Consider the following 19,978-nt stretch of genomic DNA (forward strand, 5'->3'; position numbering starts at 1 on the left):
AGGGGTCTACCTCAATATTTCATCTGCATGTTTACACATACCACATTAAAACAAATGATCATTTAATGAATAAAGTTATGAACTCATCTAACATATAACAGACAGCAAACTAACCAGTGTACATATTTATGCAAAGGATTACTAGTTGCACAACCAGCAAAATAGGCTATTATGCCAGTCCTGGCAACGTAGCCTATTCGAATACTCTTGTCTCCCGTTAATATACAAATACAAATGATAGACATATCATTATATCATATTAAATTTATCAAAAAATCCCCAAAATATTTCTAAAATACCTTTAAAATCTTTTTTATGTACTTGTTATTCCGAATTTTGTTAAATATCATCTATGTCAAGAGTTTATACACAAAACTTTGCAAAATAAAATTTGGGGGATCGTTAAATGGAATTTTTGTTAAACAAAATTTCCGTTAAATGAGAATTTGACTGTATATATATATATAATATAACATATTTTTCTAGGATGGCTCTACATAGATACCAGATCAAAATTTAGGAATACAGAAAAATAGCTTTCAGTTAACGCATTGACATTTGCACCACTAACAAACAGCCCAGCTTCAGAATTTTTCAGAATTTCTATAAATCCAAGGACAATGCAACATGTAGTCAGCACATTAGCAAAGAGTCATATTTTATCACAAAATATAAACCCCTTTTGAATGCGTCCACCACAAATGAGACTATTACGAGGGCCTTAGAATAATACCCATGCAAATATTAAAAACGATATTTTCAGAACAGTCACTACCTATGAATTTATTCAGAACAATTCCAATCACTACTATTACAACCACAACAGGTCACTTTTAGGTCACTTTACTATTTAAGAAGACTCTACCAACAGCCTGCCAACTAGTCATACCACACCAGTATTTTTATTATTCTTTCTCTTCTTTTCCTACTCCTTCTTCTCGCCCCCTTCCTTGGTTACTACTTCTGCTTAAACAATCAAAACCAAGAACTCATACCAAATATTCTTTTAGGACAGCTACTACATACTACCTACTACCAAGCCTTCACAAGAGAAAAAGTGAGACAGACAGAAAAAAGGAAAATGTCCTTTATATTTGAAAACTATGGAAATATTTTAAAAAAACATTTCATTTAATTTTACTGCAATTTAATTGTTTTTCCTGCTTTACTCTAAGTTGAAAAAGTCGCAAAGACTGTGATCGGTACTAAAATGTTCTTCATGATAAAATCATTTTAGCATTCTCTATCTTGTCTTATTTTCCTTAAATATATATATATATATATATATATATATATAGTCAACTTCAACTTCAAAATGATAGAGAACAACTTTGCCATTCATCATTCTAGTCTTAGTAGAAGAAATCACCAATTAAAGAATGATATATTCAACAGTATTCTCTGTGTCTGTAGTAGGATTCATTACTGCTGTACTCTCAGTCAGTTATTTTTAACAATATGTATTGAAGTAAGAATATGGATTAGCTTTGAAAATAGTATTGCTTATTCTACACAAGCTAAAAATGTTAGCTATACACATTTTCCCATGACAACAATGAAAAGTGCTTAAGTCTTTTTAAAATCTTTTTTTTTTTTTAAGAATCCCAAGAGGAAGTCTAACTGAAGAATTTGTAATCTGGAATGTGGTTAGTCATTGATAGTAAATCTGTTAATCTGTGTCACGTCGCAGTAGTAGAATGTTTGGTGAACAGATACAGGGCTGGAGATTGATATTTTCATAGCTGCATCCCATGTTTTTTGGAAATGCATGCATACTTAAGCAACCCATTGATAGATGTGTATATACATACATATATACACATGTGTGTATCATATATATATATATGCACACATAGGCATAGAAGTGGCTGTGTCGTAAGTAGCTTGCTTACCAACCACATGGTTCCAGGTTCAGTCCCACTGCGTGGCACCTTGGGCAAGTGTCTTCTGCTATAGCCTCGGGCTGACCTAAGCCTTGTGCATGGATTTGGTAGATGGAAACTGAAAGAAGCCCATCGTATATGTGTGTGTGTGTGTGCAACCTCTTGATCAATGTCATCTACTCTAGCTACAAGTCAAACAAAACCTTGTGAATGGATCTGGTAGAAGGAAACTGAAACAGAGCCAATGTATATGTGTATGTGTGAGAGTGTGAGTGCGAGAGTGTAGCCTTGTCTTGACATCATGTAATGATTGTAAACAAACATCACAGTCAGACAAGCGACGTTGTTTGTTTCTAGTCTTGCATGAAAAACCCGTATGACCATTGGGAAAAAATTACCTTACAAACTTGGAAACAGTAGTTGTGATCCCTGTGCCGGTGGCACGTAAAAAGCACCATCCGAACATGGCCGATGCCAGCAGCACCTTGACTGGCTTCCATGCCGGTGGCACGTAAAAAAGCACCAACCGATCGTAGCCATTGCCAGCCTTGCCTGGCACCTGTACCAGTGGCACATAAAAAGCACCCACTACACTTGCGGAGTGGTTGGCGTTAGGAAGGGCATCCAGCTGTAGAAACACTGCCAGATCAGACTGGGCCTGGTGCAGCCTCCTGGCTTCTCAGACTCTGGTCGAACTGTCCAACCCATGCCAGCATCGAAAACGGACGTTAAACGATGATGATGATGATGATGAAACTTGGGAACCAGTGAAGATTAGTGACAGGAAGAATATCCAGCCATAGAAGAAGACTGCTTCAATGAATTCCATCTGACCCATGCAAGCATGGAAAAGTGGACATCAATCAATAATGATGAGGATAATGATGAAAAAGCCTAATCATTTCCAGATGTCTAATTTAAAAAAGATTTTAAGCATGCAGCAGAAGGATCTCAGTAGCAGATGGTGAAAAGGGAAGCTCACGAATTGCAATCCAACAATCCTGGTATAAGTGGACAACAGTGTATGGTTTTGTGATTGAGAAAAAGATCCCAGTACACTCTGTAAATGGTTGGCATTAACAAGGGTCATCCAGATGTAGAAACCATGCCAAAAAAGACATTGGAGCTTTAACGCAGTCCTTCAGTTCTTTCTCTTTTATACTCACCTTGTACCATCATCTTTATCTCTATTTCCAGTTACTTCAACCTTTATATAACGGCAGGACAACCATGTATCTCCTCTATAGAAAAGACACCATGTCTGCTCTGCTGCTGTCATACTTTGGCCTCTCAACATCAAGTATAAAGCCCCTTCCTCTTCTCTACAACAATTACAGTAAATAAAGGGCTCACATTACTTTGCCATGTGAGTTACTTGGCAACCCTCACTAGTACCAGTGTCACACAGAAAAAGAAAAAAAACTGTTGTATGATGCAGCCCCTTCCAATTCACAGGATCCCGTCAAGCCCCCTAATCCATGCAAGAATGAAAGACAGATGTTAAACAATGACAACAATGATAAGGTGGAGGATGAAGACTCACCAACAGGTTTACTTTCACTATTTGCTGTTACATGGGCAGTAACAGAAATTTTCCCTTCAGTCTTAGATGCTGCTTCTTCGTCTTCATCATCTTTCATGGTAATAAATTCCTCGTCAGTCTCATTTCCTGATAGTCAAAAAGAAAATAAATTAACAAAAATAAACTACTCTTCACAACTCAAACAATAAAATATAAAATCTCCTTTCAAAATACTTTTTCTTGCCATGATTCTTTCTAATTTTGGCACAATGCCATTAAGTTCAGGAGGAGGGGCATGCGAGTTTTAATTACAACAACCCCAAAACCTGACTGGTACTTTATTTTATCAACCCTGAAAGGATGAAAGGCAAAGTTGATCTTGGCAGAATTTGAACATAAAAAGCGGGAAAAAAAGACAATAAGCATTTTGTCCAAGAATTCTGCTAGATCACTGCCCTCACTATAATAATAATAATAATAATAATAATAATAATAATAATAATGATGATGATGATGATAATAACAACATATCTTTCTATGACAGTGATAGCCATTGGATGCCCTTGCTGTTGCCAACCCTAACCTGCTTCCAAGCAAAGCAATATTTCCACGTGGTTAGACATGCTCTTGCAGAATATTAGAAATGAACAACACTGCTTGTATGACAGTGACAATCATTTACAGCTATCACGCAATGTCAAGACAAGGCGATACCAAATATATAGCATTCACACATATACACATATATAAATACATATATATATATATATATATATATATATATATATATATATATATATATATACACATATATAATACACATATATAATACATATAGGTGCAGGAGTGGCTGTGTGGTAAGTAGCTTGCTAACCAACCACATGGTTCCGGGTTCAGTCCCTGTGTGGCATCTTGGGCAAGTGTCTTCTGCTATAGCCTTCGGGCCGACCAAAGCCTTGTGAGTGGATTTGGTAGACGGAAACTGAAAGAAGCCTGTCGGATATATGTATATATATATGTGTGTGTCTGTGTTTGTCCCCCAAGCATTGCTTGACAACCGATGCTGGTGTGTTTATGTCCCCATTACTTAGCGGTTCGGCAAAAGAGACCGATAGAGTAAGTACTGGGCTTACAAAGAATAAGTCCCGGGGTCGATTTGCTTGACTAAAGGCGGTTCTCCAGCACGGCCGCAGTCAAATGACTGAAACAAGTAAAAGAGTAAAAGAGTAAAGAGTATACAAGAGGCCTCCTTTAGGGTCCATCTACCAAATTCATTCACAAAAATCTGGTTGACCCAGGGCTAGAGTAGAAGGCACTTGCCCAAAACCCCAAGCAGTGGGATTGAACACAACACCATGTGTTTTGGGAAACAAATTTTTTAAACACACAACCATGCCTGTGCCTCCAAAGCAATACTTTATGTGAAACAAATGCATCTTATATTGAGATTCTAGAGTGCAGTGTTTACGTATGATATGCATATTTCGTTCTCTTAATTTTTAAACTAAGTATCAGTGGGACTGTGCATTTAAGAAGTTTGCTTTCCAACTACATTGTTTTGGAATCAGTCCCACCATATGGTACCTTGAGCAAATGTCTTTTACTATAGCCTCAGTTGATCAAAATCCTTGTGAATGGATTTGGTAAATGGGAACTAGAAGAAGCCTATTATGTGTGTGTGTGTAATGTAATATTTTATTCTCTGTCTAAAGAATTTCTAACAGGAAATTTTCTTTACATGTTTATCCAGCATGTACAAATGAAACATGTGTAATGGTGAATAAATAGCAAAACATTTTCCAGATTCACATTATATATATATATTCAATGACACTTCTACTACTGTACATGCTGGGGTGAGAGTAACAGTAGGCAGTGGTGAGGGCAGTGGCAAAGACAGAGAGAGAGAGAGACACAAAGAAATTTAGTGAAAGTTGATGATGTGAGGGATGTCATCGCAGAGTATACACGCAGCAAGTTTAGATGGGCTGGACACGTCGCCCGGCTCACCGATAATCGGTGGACCTGCACAGTTGTCGAGTGGTACCCGCACGAGCAGAAACGACCACCCGGAAGGCCTCCACGACGGTGGAGTTACGATTTCAGGAGGACGATTGGGATCACGTGGATGAGAAAGGCGCAATCCAGAGAGGAGTGGACAGCGTGCTGTGACCAGCGGTGTCAAATGGATGTCCGACGGACTGGTCGGTCAAGGTGATCAAGGTGATATATATATATATGTATGTATATATAAAGTTTGTATAAAAGTGTGTATATATGTTTATACGTATGTATGAGTGCATGAATATTTATGTCTCCTTGTCTTGACATCACATAACTGTTATACGACATTCCTTTCCAATATTCTGGTGAAAATTGTCCAACAATGATGGAATATTACCTTACTTGGAAATAGGTGAGGTTAGTGACAGAAGTAGTAAATAGCTGTAGAAAATATGCCTAAAACTCCATCTGACCCATACAGGCATGAAAAAGTGGACGTTAAAACAATGATCATGATGCTAATAATAAATGGTAAGCATTATACAAAAGTGCAGATTATATATGAACAAATGTGGCACTTAAAACAGAAGCAAAAAATATTTCAAAATGAATTTCGAATGATAGCAAAAAACAAGCTGATGGATTTTAATTCAACTGAAAAAAAAAACAAAACATTGATTTTAAAAGATATATAATTGCAAATTTTAAGATTGTGAGAAGAGAAGATATTAAAAAGTAATATATAGACACAAATGAAACTTAATTACAATAGCTTAAAAAAATATACATTTCAACGGAAAAAAAGCAATGCTGCAAAAGATATGTAATGGAATTTTTTGACAAGTACGTAAAAAAAGCCGGCAACATCTTAGGTGAGGTGTGTGAGAGTACATCTGCGAAGAAGTTGGTGATAAAAATTAGCATTTCATGTCAGAGCTCCACAGTATGAGATATCTATGAACACAAACTCTAGGCATGCATACATGAATACCCCTGCCACACACACATACACATATACATATCATACATGCATGTGAATATATATTATATATATATATATATATATATATCAGTGTGTGTATAGTTTACTCAAAGCAATATTTTTTTTTAAGATTTTACTATTCAATACAAATCTTGAGCTTTATACTTTTTTTACTTAAAATCAATTTCTAAGATTATTTCAACATTGCACGTTCAGAGGATTGTAATGAATAAGTTCAAAATGTAAGTGCATCAATGTATGTATGTATCCATGTATATATGTATGTACGTATGTACATATGTATGTATGTATGTATGTATGCATACATGTATACATACATATATACATACATATATACATATATATATATATATATACACACATAAATATAATAGCATACATAAATATATATATATTATGAATACCTACATATATATATATATATATATATATATATACACACACACACCCACATAATCCAGTGAAACATTCTTGTTGCAAAGAAGTTTCGGTGGTTCCTAAGGACCCCAAATATTATTATGATCTTCAACATTATTCGTTTTGTTAAAATAAGAAGTTTTATTTCAATGTCCCAGTGCCGTTTGTATTTTGGAATATTTTGCTTTTAAAATATCATATATCTTACTCAGACACCTGAAACAAATGTTCTCTTCTAATAGGCAATGGCATTCACTAAATTACTTGAAATCTTAAATCTTTTTATAGGAATAATTCTGTACACTCAGTAAAGTCACGGCACCAGGAAGGACATCCTGCGACAGAGATTATGCAAAAGCAGACACTGAAGTTCAACATATTTCTCCGACCTGTTACTATTCTTTCTTTAAGAAAATGTCCTAACACCTCATCTCCACTCACTCACTGTTCGACCGTGGTCGAGACAATGGAATTTACCATGCTAAGCCAGACTTCACGGTCCATCATGGCATTACGGAGGTCCTGTTGCTGGATGCCTGTATCCCTGGAGATTACATCAGGGTAGGAGAGTGTGTGCCCTCTGGTATCGCGAGCAGATAGCTTCCAGAAGAGAAGAGTAGAAATTACCTCGTTTCCAGCTCTACAACAATGTCCAGCAAACTGGACTCTCCTACCTTTCACAAGAGATGACACAGGTGGTAGTTTCCCATATATTTGCATTTTGGTTGGATGGCGCTTCCACGAGAGATATTGAGCTCTCATAAGGAGGTGAGTGTAAATTCCATCCAACCGCCTCTCAAGCTTCTTTGATAACATCTCCACAGCCTTTCTCCCTTTCCCTATTTGACTAGCTTTGTATCTTCTCCACTGCCTCCCTTTCAACACCTTGAATGCAGTCAACTCCCTACATATGAAGCTCACACTATCTCCCCCCTGTCAAATTTACCCAGAAGAAGGAGTCTATATGTTGTACAAAATGATTTATTTTCCCTTTCTTCAACAATTTTTAAGTACTCTGTCACATTACATATATGTAGTCATAAGCCTGGGCATAAGATTAAGAAATTTGCTTCCCAACCATATGATTTCAGGTTCAGTCCCACAGTTCTACCTAGGGGCAGTGTCTTCTACCACAGCCACTGGCTGGCTAAACATTTCTAAATGGTTTTGATAAACAGAAATTCCATGTGAATTTGTGTATATTTATATCTCCTTGTTTTCATATCGGATATTGTAAATGAGTTTCAATGTCATACAAACATTGTTGTTCATTCCTGATATTTTCTGAAAAACCTGACTGGCCATGGACAAATATTACCTTGCAGGGAAACAGGTGAACGCTGGTGACGGGGGAAAAGATCTGGCCTTAGTAATTTTGCATCAATAAATTTCTTCTGGCTCGTAAAAGCATGGATAAATAGATAAATAATAATGAAAATGGTTCCAACTTTACTTTACTCTGAAGGACTATCTAAAGTAGTGGATATTCCACTCCCCATTGCAATTTACTATGCTATTTCTGTTGCAATATATATACATACACACACACATATATATATATATGTATGCAGATGTACATACATATGTGGTATATATATATGAACACACACACACACACACACACACATATACACAATATATGTACACAAACACACATATACACACACTGTATATACATACACAAAAACACATATGCACACACACACACACACACACACACTATATATATATATTCTTTTGGAAACCTTTCTGTTGTGATGAACCTTCATTAACAAGGGATGAATTAGCTCCAGCTGGGACGTGTCTTGCACCAATAGAACAGTCGCACTCATTCCCTGTTGCCCCTTCATGACAGCATGTAAAAGATGTGAGATTATGCACCATTTTCTCGCCTCGCATTTGTGTTTCGCAGTTGCAGTTAACCATATGTGCAAGCACACTACCGGCATCTTCTGTAGCACGTCGATCAACACATTCATATTTCATCATTTTAATGTTATCCTCATCCATATTTGATTCTGCTGGACTCGTTCCCACAATTTCTCTAGCTCCAGAAGTCACTGATCCGAAATTCTCGACAGACACTGCGCTTGATGTTGAAATTGAACTTGTATCGTGCGTCACAAAAGACGTACGTTCAGACGTATTATACATGCTTATGAGCATTGGAACAGCTGGACGGCTTTTCTCCCATGTTTTTCCATCTGTTATAGCCAGTAAATACATAGAATAAAGCAAAAAAAAAAAAAGAGAGATCCACACACAAATCTTAACTTTTAGCACTGTAAAAGGTAAATATTACAAGAATACAATGTACCTGTAAGAGGTGTGATGCTCTATAGTTATGTAGGTGGATGTTAAAATACAAGACATGGATCTAAAATACACAACTACTGAATAGGATTCTTATGGAAATGATTAACAGTTACTTGAGTAAAGTACAGCTCACTTTGCAGCCACCTGGTTCTGGGTTCAGTCCTACTGTGTGGCACCTTGGGTTTTAAGTCTTCTACTTTAAACTCTACATCAACCAATGCCTTGAAAGTGATGAAAATACATGGAAGCATGTTTGTGTATGTATTTGTATACACACAAATATGTATGTATGTATGCATTTATGTATTTATTTTTAGTATATATTTATTTTATTTTTATTTGGAAATCCTGTGGCCACAAACGCAAAATATAAGTTAGTCCTAGAGTGCACAAGGTTCCTAAAGGTCAACAATGGTCTTTCTCGGTCACGAGTGGACGACCATCATGTATGTATGTATTTATGTATGCATGTATGTATATGTTGGTGTACCTTTGCTTTTGTCACCCCCACCACTCAGCAACTAGTGTTGATCTATTTATGTAACTTAGTGGTTCAGCAAAAAAGAAACTGATAGAATAAATAACAGACTTTAAAAGACAACTAAGTATCGGTGGGGTCAATTTGGTCAACTAAATTCTTCTAGACAGTGACCTAGCATTGCTGCAGTCTAATGACTGAAACAAATAAAAGATATATACATGCATACATACATTACATACATACACACAGATATACATACATACATGTACTGATGCACACAAGTACATGATTATCTACATATATATATACTAATGTATATATTTGCATACATACTTACACACATGTACATATACAGATGTAAGTGGCTCGGCTCTCTTTTGGCTATGGCAATATGTGTTCCAAATACAATTAACAGAACAGCCTACTTATGAAATTAGCATGCAAGTGGCTGAGTAGTCCACAGATGTGTGTACTTACAGTTCTCGAGGATATTCAGCATGGCACAGGATGTGACAAGGATGGCTCGTTGAATTACGGGCACCACTCATTTTTACCAGCTGAATGGAGCAACAAGAAATAAGTGTCTTGCTCAAGAACATAATGCACATCGTGGAATTGAACTCACATCCTTATGATCTTGAGCTGAATACCCTAACCACATGCCTTCACAATACTCTAACCTCAAAGCCACACACCTTCACAATACTCAGCCCACTAAGCTACATGTTTTTACAGATGTATATACCTATTCCTTTACTACCCACAAGGGGCTAAACATAGAGGGGACAAACAAGGACAGACATAGGTATTAAGTCGATTACATTGACCCCAGTGCGTAACTGGTGCTTAATTTATCGACCCCGAAAAGATGAAAGGTAAAGTCGACCTCGGCGGAATTTGAACTCACAACGTAACGGCAGATGAAATACCGCAAAGCATTTCGCCCGGCGTGCTAACGATTCTGCCAGCTCGCTGCCGTTCAACAGATGTACTTACCTACATGCATACATACACTTGCATATGTGCATACATACATACACTTGCATATGTGCCATCATACCTACCTACATACATACACACACTTGCATATGTGCATACATATCTACATGCATACATAATGATAATACTTATTCACTGTCAAGTCCTTTTCCCTTTACATTCTCGAACGAGCATTGCACTTCTGCAACGGGCATCATGGAGTTCTTCCTATATCAGTAGGCCCCCTCCACCTTCATTTGCATACAGCACCACACCTCAAACAATTTTCAAGAAATTAAAAACAATTCAACAAGAAAAAGAAGAAATGAATACATAATCAAAAAAGAAGAAATTCTTGTCGTTATAATCAGATTATTAATTAAAACATTTAACAACAAAACAAACAGGACACATATGTACAAAATAGTTATATTTTGAGTCGTGAATTCAATTACATAATTACAAATAGCAAAGTAAGGCCATTATTTGGTATTGGGGATGATTTGGTTAGCATGTGTGATGCGTTTATTAACTATTTTAGGTGCCTATGAAGTCATGAACATTTATATACATACATATATATATATATATAGGAGAAGAAAATGGATGTAATAACAATGGGAAACTCGTGGTTTTCGCTGGTGTGTCTTTAAATAGATAACAAAGAAGGGAGAAGCAGTGATGAGGGTAGCTTCTTCCTTCTATTTAAGACATACCAGGGAAAACCATGAGTTTCCCGTTGTTATTATATCCATTTTCTTCTCCTATATAACTTAAACTCCAGTTTACCAACCAAACCACCTGCTACCGTACAACCTTACAAAAGACTGTACCTACCCAGCGAATAGCCAGGAGCGACTCTGGATTTAATTATCCCTTAACTGATACCTACACTATATACATATATATACTCATAGCTATCGAGATATATATATATATATATATATATATATATATATACACATACATTCATATATATGTACCAGAGTAAGCACATAAATGTGAAATAAGGTTGAAAAAATAGTACTTGAATACAATAGGTAGAGTAATATGCTTTATTATTAAAGCTGCAAAGACATCAATAAAACTGTTACTCAGAGTTTCCCATTCCTGTTCGTCGGACAGTTTTCATTCAGAATGGAACAAAATACGGTTATACGCATGAATAAATATATAGTTACTTTAATAGATACACACACACACACACACACACACACATATATATATTTACATACATACATACCCTTTCCTAATATATGTGATTAATAAATCCTGGGTAAATTTCCAATTTACCTCCACCCATATTCAATTGCAATATTGCAATGCAATAGTAAGCACTTGGTTAAAAATATGTAGCTACACATCAAGTGGTATATTGGATATTTAATATCCCTTTGATGGTTTCTTAACCTCTAACTCAGACATATATATATATATATATATATATACACACACACATATATATACATAAATGCATACTTATACATATGTACATATATATACATACACACGCACACATATATACATACATACATATATATATATATATATATACATACACACACACACACACACATATACACACACACATATACATACATACATATATATACATACATATATATATATATATCATCATCATCATCATTGTTTAACATCCGCTTTCCATGCTAGCATGGGTTGGATGATTTGACCGAGGACTGGCGAACCAGATGGTGGCACCAGGCTCCAATCTTGATCTGGCAGAGTTTCTAAAGCTGGATGCCCTTCCTAATGCCAACCACTCTGAGAGTGTAGTGGGAGCTTTTATGTGCCAGCAGCATGGGGGCCAGTCAGGCGGTACTGGCAACGACCTTGCTGGAATGTTTTTTCACAAGCCACTGGCACAAGTGCCAGTAAGGCGATGCTGATAACGATCACGCTCGAATGGTGCCTTTTACACGCCACTGGCACGGAAGCCAGTTAGCCACTCTGTCAACGATCACGCTCGGATGGTGCTCTTTGTGCCCCACTAGCACGGATGCCAGTCATCAAATTTGATTTCGATTTCACTTGCCTGAACAGGTCTTCGCAAGCAGAGTTTAGTGTCCAAAGAAGGAAAGGTATGCATAAGTGGGCTGATTACGCCCACAAATATTTGTGAACAAAGTGTCAATAGAGCACAAAGTAGTAATATGAAATTAGAATGGCAAATATATTGAAAGATACAGAGATAAGGAAATAATTTCATTCTCAAATGCAGGAGATAATGCTAATAATATAGCATGAATAGGATAAACTATCCGTATTTCACAGAAAAATCTGGCTGCCGACATATATTATTAGCACTATCCTGTGTTTGAGAATAAAATTATTTCCTTATCTGTATCTTTCAATACATCTCATCGCTTCTAAAGCAAACTTTGTTGACTTTCAATGTAAGTTGAATTTCATATATATACATATATAAACACACAGATAACAGACTTGTTTCAGTTTCTGAAGGCTTTGGTCAACATGGAGTTACAGTAGTTGAGATTTGCTCACGGTAAAACACAGTGGGACTGAAACTGAAGCCATGCAGTTGCAAAGTAGACTCGTTAACCTCACAACCACATCTGTAACTGAAAACAAAAATTCAATAAAAGAGAAATATAAAGAGTAATATAAAACTCGTTTGTGTCTTTTACCTGATACATCTTTGGATGTTGGAGAGTGAACTGCTCCTCGATGTGGGCCCAGTGTTGGGGTCGATGCAGGACTTGGTGGCTCTAAAATGTCTCGGTATTTTGAGACCATTAATACAGAGGTAAAGTAGACAATAGCAAGAGCCAAGAATTGTGCTTGTTTGGTCTCATCCTGAAAAATGAGCAGAAAAAGAATGTATGTTAATTGACATCATCATTATCGTTCAATGACTGTCATCCATGCTAGCATAAGTTGGAGACTTCAACAGAAAGAGACCTAGCTCCAATGTCAGCATGGGCCTGGTTTCTACAGCTGAATACCCTTCCTAATACCCACCACTTGACAGGATGTATTGGTGGTGGGGTTAGGTGGTAGAAGCACTAGTGAGGTCACTAAGTAACTTGCAAGACAAAGACCCCCCTCAACTAAATGGAGTTAGTGTAGTACTGAGAGGAGTGGCTTTGTGGAAGACTATGAAAGGTTAAAGTATGATAGCAGGATGATGAAAGGTTAAAGTATGATAGCAGGGTGATGAAAGGTTAAAGTATGATAGCAGGGTGATGAAAGGTTAAAGTATGATAGCAGGATGATGAAAGGTTAAAGTATGATAGCAGGGTGATGAAAGGTTAAAGTATGATAACAGGGGGATGAAAGGTTGAAGTATGATAGCAGGGTGATGAAAGGTTAAAGTATGATAGCAGGGTGATGAAAGGTTGAAGTATGATAGCAGGATGATGAAAGGTTAAAGTATGATAGCAGGATGATGAAAGGTTAAAATATGATAGCAGGATGATGAAAGGTTAAAGTATGATAGCAGGATGATGAAAGGTTAAAAATATGATAGCAGGATGATGAAAGGTTAAAGTATGATAGCAGGGTGATGAAAGGTTAAAGTATGATAGCAGGGTGATGAAAGGTTAAAGTATGATAGCAGGGTGATGAAAGGTTAAGTATGATAGCAGGATGATGAAGGTAAAGTATGATAGCAGGATGATGAAAGGTTGAAGTATGATAGCAGGATGATGAAGGTTAAGTATGATAGCAGGATGATGAAAGGTTAAAGTATGATTGCAGGATGATGAAAGGTTAAAGTATGATAGCAGGTGATGAAAGGTTGAAGTATGATAGCAGGATGATGAAAGGTTAAAGTATGATAGCAGGATGATGAAAGGTTGAAGTATGATAGCAGGGTGATGAAAGGTTGAAGTATGATAGCAGGATGATGAAAGGTTAAAGTATGATTGCAGGATGATGAAGTTAAAGTATGATAGCAGGGTGATGAAAGGTTGAAGTATGATAGCAGGATGATGAAAGGTTAAAGTATATAGCAGATGATGAAAGGTTGAAGTATGATAGCAGGGTGATGAAAGGTTGAAGTATGATAGCAGGATGATAAAGGTTAAAGTATGATAGCAGGGTGATGAAAGGTTAAAGTATGATAGCAGGATGATGAAAGGTTAAGTATGATAGCAGGTGATGAAAGGTTAAAATATGATGCAGGTGATGAAAGGTTAAGTATGATAGCAGGATGATGAAAGGTTAAAGTATGATAGCAGGATGATGAAAGGTTAAAATATGATATCAGGGTGATGAAAGGTTAAAATATGATAGCAGGGTGATGAAGGTTGAAGTATGATAGCAGGTGATGAAAGTTTAAAGTATGATAGCAGGATGATGAAAGGTTAAAGTATGATAGTAGGTTGATGAAAGGTTAAAGTATGATAGCAGGATGATGAAAGGTTAAAGTATGATAGCAGGGGGATGAAAGGTTAAAGTATGATAGCAGGGTGATGAAAGGTTAAAGTATGATAGCAGGGTGATGAAAGGTTAAAGTATGATAGCAGGGTGATGAAAGGTTAAAGTATGATAGCAGGGTGATGAAAGGTTAAAGTATGATAGAAGGGTGATGAAAGGTTAAAGTATGATTGCAGGATGATGAAAGGTTAAAGTATGATAGCAGGATGATGAAAGGTTGAAGTATGATAGCAGGATGATGAAAGGTTGAAGTATGATAGCAGGATGATGAAAGGTTAAAGTATGATAGCAGGGTGATGAAAGGTTAAAGTATGATAGCAGGATAATGAAAGGTTAAAGTATGATAGCAGGGTGATGAGAGGTTAAAGTATGATAGCAGGGTGATGAAAGGTTAAAGTATGATAGCAGGGTGATGAAAGGTTTAAGTATGATAGCAGGGTGATGAAAGGTTAAAGTATGATAGCAGGATGATGAAAGGTTGAAGTATGATAGCAGGGTGATGAAAGGTTAAAGTATGATAGCAGGGTGATGAAAGGTTAAAGTATGATAGCAGGATGATGAAAGGTTAAAGTATGATAGCAGGATGATGAAAGGTTAAAGTATGATAGCAGGATGATGAAAGGTTAAAGTATGATAGCAGGATGATGAAAGGTTAAAATATGATAGCAGGATGATGAAAGGTTAAAGTATGATAGCAGGGTGATGAAAGGTTAAAATATGATAGCAGGATGATGAAAGGTTAAAGTATGATAGCAGGATGATGAAAGGTTAAAGTATGATAGCAGGATATGAAAGTTTAAAGTATGATAGCAGGGGATGAAAGGTTAAAGTATGATAGCAGGGTGATGAAAGGTTAAAGTATGATAGCAGGGTGATGAAAGGTTAAGTATGATAGCAGGGTGATGAAAGGTTAAAGTATGATAGCAGGGTGATGAAAGGTTAAGTATGATAGCAGGGTGATGAAAGGTTAAAGTATGATTGCAGGATGATGAAAGGTTAAAGTATGATAGCAGATGATGATGAAAGGTTGAAGTATGATAGCAGGATGATGAAAGGTTGAAGTATGATAGCAGGATGATGAAAGGTTAAAGTATGATAGCAGGGTGATGAAAGGTTAAAGTATGATAGCAGGATGATGAAAGGTTAAAGTATGATAGCAGGGTGATGAAAGGTTGAAGTATGATAGCAGGGTGATGAAAGGTTAAAGTATGATAGCTGGATGATGAAAGGTTAAAATATGATAGCAGGGTGATGAAAGGTTAAAATATGATAGCAGGGTGATGAAAGGTTAAAATATGATAGCAGGGTGATGAAAGGTTAAAGTATGATAGCAGGGTAATGAAAGGTTGAAGTATGATAGCAGGGTGATGAAAGGTTAAAGTATGATAGCAGGATGATGAAAGGTTAAAGTATGATAGCAGGATGATGAAAGGTTGAAGTATGATAGCAGGGTGATGAAAGGTTAAAGTATGATTGCAGGATGATGAAAGGTTAAAGTATGATAGCAGGATGATGAAAGGTTGAAGTATGATAGCAGGGTGATGAAAGGTTAAAGTATGATAGCAGGATGATGAAAGGTTGAAGTATGATAGCAGGGTGATGAAAGGTTAAAGTATGATAGCAGGGTGATGAAAGGTTAAAGTATGATAGCAGGATGATGAAAGGTTAAAGTATGATAGCAGGATGATGAAAGGTTGAAGTATGATAGCAGGATGATGAAAGGTTGAAGTATGATAGCAGGGTGATGAAAGGTTAAAGTATGATAGCAGGGTGATGAAAGGTTAAAGTATGATAGCAGGGTGATGAAAGGTTAAAATATGATAGCAGGATGATGAAAGGTTAAAGTATGATAGCAGGGTGATGAAAGGTTAAAGTATGATAGCAGGGGGATGAAAGGTTAAAGTATGATAGCAGGGTGATGAAGGTAAAGTATGATAGCAGGGTGATGAAAGGTTAAAGTATGATAGCAGGGTGATGAAAGGTTAAAGTATGATAGCAGGGTGATGAATGGTTAAAGTATGATAGCAGGGTGATGAAAGGTTAAAGTATGATTGCAGGATGATGAAAGGTTAAAGTATGATAGCAGGATGATGAAAGGTTGAAGTATGATAGCAGGATGATGAAAGGTTGAAGTATGATAGCAGGATGATGAAAGGTTAAAGTATGATAGCAGGGTGATGAGAGGTTAAAGTATGATAGCAGGGTGATGAAAGGTTAAAGTATGATAGCAGGGTGATGAAAGGTTTAAGTATGATAGCAGGATGATGAAAGGTTAAAGTATGATAGCAGGATGATGAAAGGTTTAAGTATGATAGCAGGGTGATGAAAGGTTGAAGTATGATAGCAGGGTGATGAAAGGTTAAAGTATGATAGCAGATGATGAAAGGTTGAAGTATGATAGCAGGGTGATGAAAGGATAAAGTATGATAGCAGGATGATGAAAGGTTAAAGTATGATAGCAGGGTAATGAAAGGTTAAAGTATGATAGCAGGATGATGAAAGGTTAAAATATGATAGCAGGGTGATGAAAGGTTAAAATATGATAGCAGGGTGATGAAAGGTTAAAATATGATAGCAGGGTGATGAAAGGTTAAAGTATGATTGCAGGATGATGAAAGGTTAAAGTATGATAGCAGGATGATGAAAGTTGAAGTATGATAGCAGGGTAATGAAAGGTTAAAGTATGATAGCAGGATGATGAAGGTTGAAGTATGATAGCAGGGTGATGAAAGGTTAAGTATGATAGCTGGATGATGAAAGGTTAAAATATGATAGCAGGGTGATGAAAGGTTAAAATATGATAGCAGGGTGATGAAAGGTTAAAATATGATAGCAGGGTGATGAAAGGTTAAAGTATGATAGCAGGGTAATGAAAGGTTGAAGTATGATAGCAGGGTGATGAAAGGTTAAAGTATGATAGCAGGATGATGAAAGGTTAAAGTATGATAGCAGGATGATGAAAGGTTGAAGTATGATAGCAGGGTGATGAAAGGTTAAAGTATGATTGCAGGATGATGAAAGGTTAAAGTATGATAGCAGGATGATGAAAGGTTGAAGTATGATAGCAGGGTGATGAAAGGTTAAAGTATGATAGCAGGATGATGAAAGGTTGAAGTATGATAGCAGGGTGATGAAAGTTAAAGTATGATAGCAGGGTGATGAAAGGTTAAAGTATGATAGCAGGATGATGAAAGGTTAAAGTATGATAGCAGGATGATGAAAGGTTGAAGTATGATAGCAGGATGATGAAAGGTTGAAGTATGATAGCAGGGTGATGAAAGGTTAAGTATGATAGCAGGTGATGAAAGGTTAAAGTATGATAGCAGGGTGATGAAAGGTTAAAATATGATAGCAGGATGATGAAAGGTTAAAGTATGATAGCAGGGTGATGAAAGGTTAAAGTATGATAGCAGGGGGATGAAAGGTTAAAGTATGATAGCAGGGTGATGAAAGGTTAAAGTATGATAGCAGGGTGATGAAAGGTTAAAGTATGATAGCAGGGTGATGAAAGGTTAAAGTATGATAGCAGGGTGATGAATGGTTAAAGTATGATAGCAGGGTGATGAAAGGTTAAAGTATGATTGCAGGATGATGAAAGGTTAAAGTATGATAGCAGGATGATGAAAGGTTGAAGTATGATAGCAGGATGATGAAAGGTTGAAGTATGATAGCAGGATGATGAAAGGTTAAAGTATGATAGCAGGTGATGAAAGGTTAAAGTATGATAGCAGGATGATGAAAGGTTAAAGTATGATGCAGGTGATGAGAGGTAAAGTATGATAGCAGGGTGATGAAAGGTTAAAGTATGATAGCAGGGTGATGAAAGTTTAAGTATGATAGCAGGATGATGAAAGGTTAAAGTATGATAGCAGGATGATGAAAGGTTTAAGTATGATAGCAGGGTGATGAAAGGTTGAAGTATGATAGCAGGGTGATGAAAGGTTAAAGTATGATAGCAGGATGATGAAAGGTTGAAGTATGATAGCAGGGTGATGAAAGGATAAAGTATGATAGCAGGATGATGAAAGGTTAAAGTATGATAGCAGGGTAATGAAAGGTTAAAGTATGATAGCAGGATGATGAAAGGTTAAAATATGATAGCAGGGTGATGAAAGGTTAAAATATGATAGCAGGTTGATGAAAGGTTAAAATATGATAGCAGGGTGATGAAAGGTTAAAGTATGATTGCAGGATGATGAAAGGTTAAAGTATGATAGCAGGATGATGAAAGGTTGAAGTATGATAGCAGGGTAATGAAAGGTTAAAGTATGATAGCAGGATGATGAAAGGTTGAAGTATGATAGCAGGGTGATGAAAGGTTAAAGTATGATAGCTGGATGATGAAAGGTTAAAATATGATAGCAGGGTGATGAAAGGTTAAAATATGATAGCAGGGTGATGAAAGGTTAAAATATGATAGCAGGGTGATGAAAGGTTAAAGTATGATAGCAGGGTAATGAAAGGTTGAAGTATGATAGCAGGGTGATGAAAGGTTAAAGTATGATAGCAGGATGATGAAAGGTTAAAGTATGATAGCAGGATGATGAAAGGTTGAAGTATGATAGCAGGGTGATGAAAGGTTAAAGTATGATTGCAGGATGATGAAAGGTTAAAGTATGATAGCAGGATGATGAAAGGTTGAAGTATGATAGCAGGGTGATGAAAGGTTAAAGTATGATAGCAGGATGATGAAAGGTTGAAGTATGATAGCAGGGTGATGAAAGGTTAAAGTATGATAGCAGGATGATGAAAGGTTGAAGTATGATAGCAGGATGATGAAAGGTTGAAGTATGATAGCAGGGTGATGAAAGGTTAAAGTATGATAGCAGGGTTATGAAAGGTTAAAGTATGATAGCAGGGTGATGAAAGGTTAAAATATGATAGCAGGATGATGAAAGGTTAAAGTATGATAGCAGGGTGATGAAAGGTTAAAGTATGATAGCAGGATGATT

The 19,978-nt window shown here is 36.6% G+C and overlaps 1 protein-coding gene across 6 annotated transcripts in view; it reads right to left on the minus strand.

Moving 5' to 3' along the window:
- LOC115222454 (neurobeachin) overlaps positions 1-19,978 on the minus strand; it is a 322,620-nt gene that overhangs the window by 212,189 nt on the left and 90,453 nt on the right. For all 6 annotated transcript variants that reach the window (XM_036511698.1, XM_036511695.1, XM_036511694.1 and 3 more), the window contains exons 30-32: positions 13,274-13,442; positions 8,575-9,033; positions 3,427-3,552 (exon numbers count right to left, since the gene is read on the minus strand). In XM_036511698.1, the coding sequence (XP_036367591.1) occupies positions 3,427-3,552; positions 8,575-9,033; positions 13,274-13,442 (754 nt within the window). The remainder of the gene's footprint in view (positions 1-3,426; positions 3,553-8,574; positions 9,034-13,273; positions 13,443-19,978) is intronic.

The sequence above is a fragment of the Octopus sinensis genome, linkage group LG20 (genome assembly GCF_006345805.1).
Source record: "Octopus sinensis linkage group LG20, ASM634580v1, whole genome shotgun sequence".
Taxonomy (NCBI): Eukaryota; Metazoa; Mollusca; class Cephalopoda; order Octopoda; family Octopodidae; genus Octopus; species Octopus sinensis.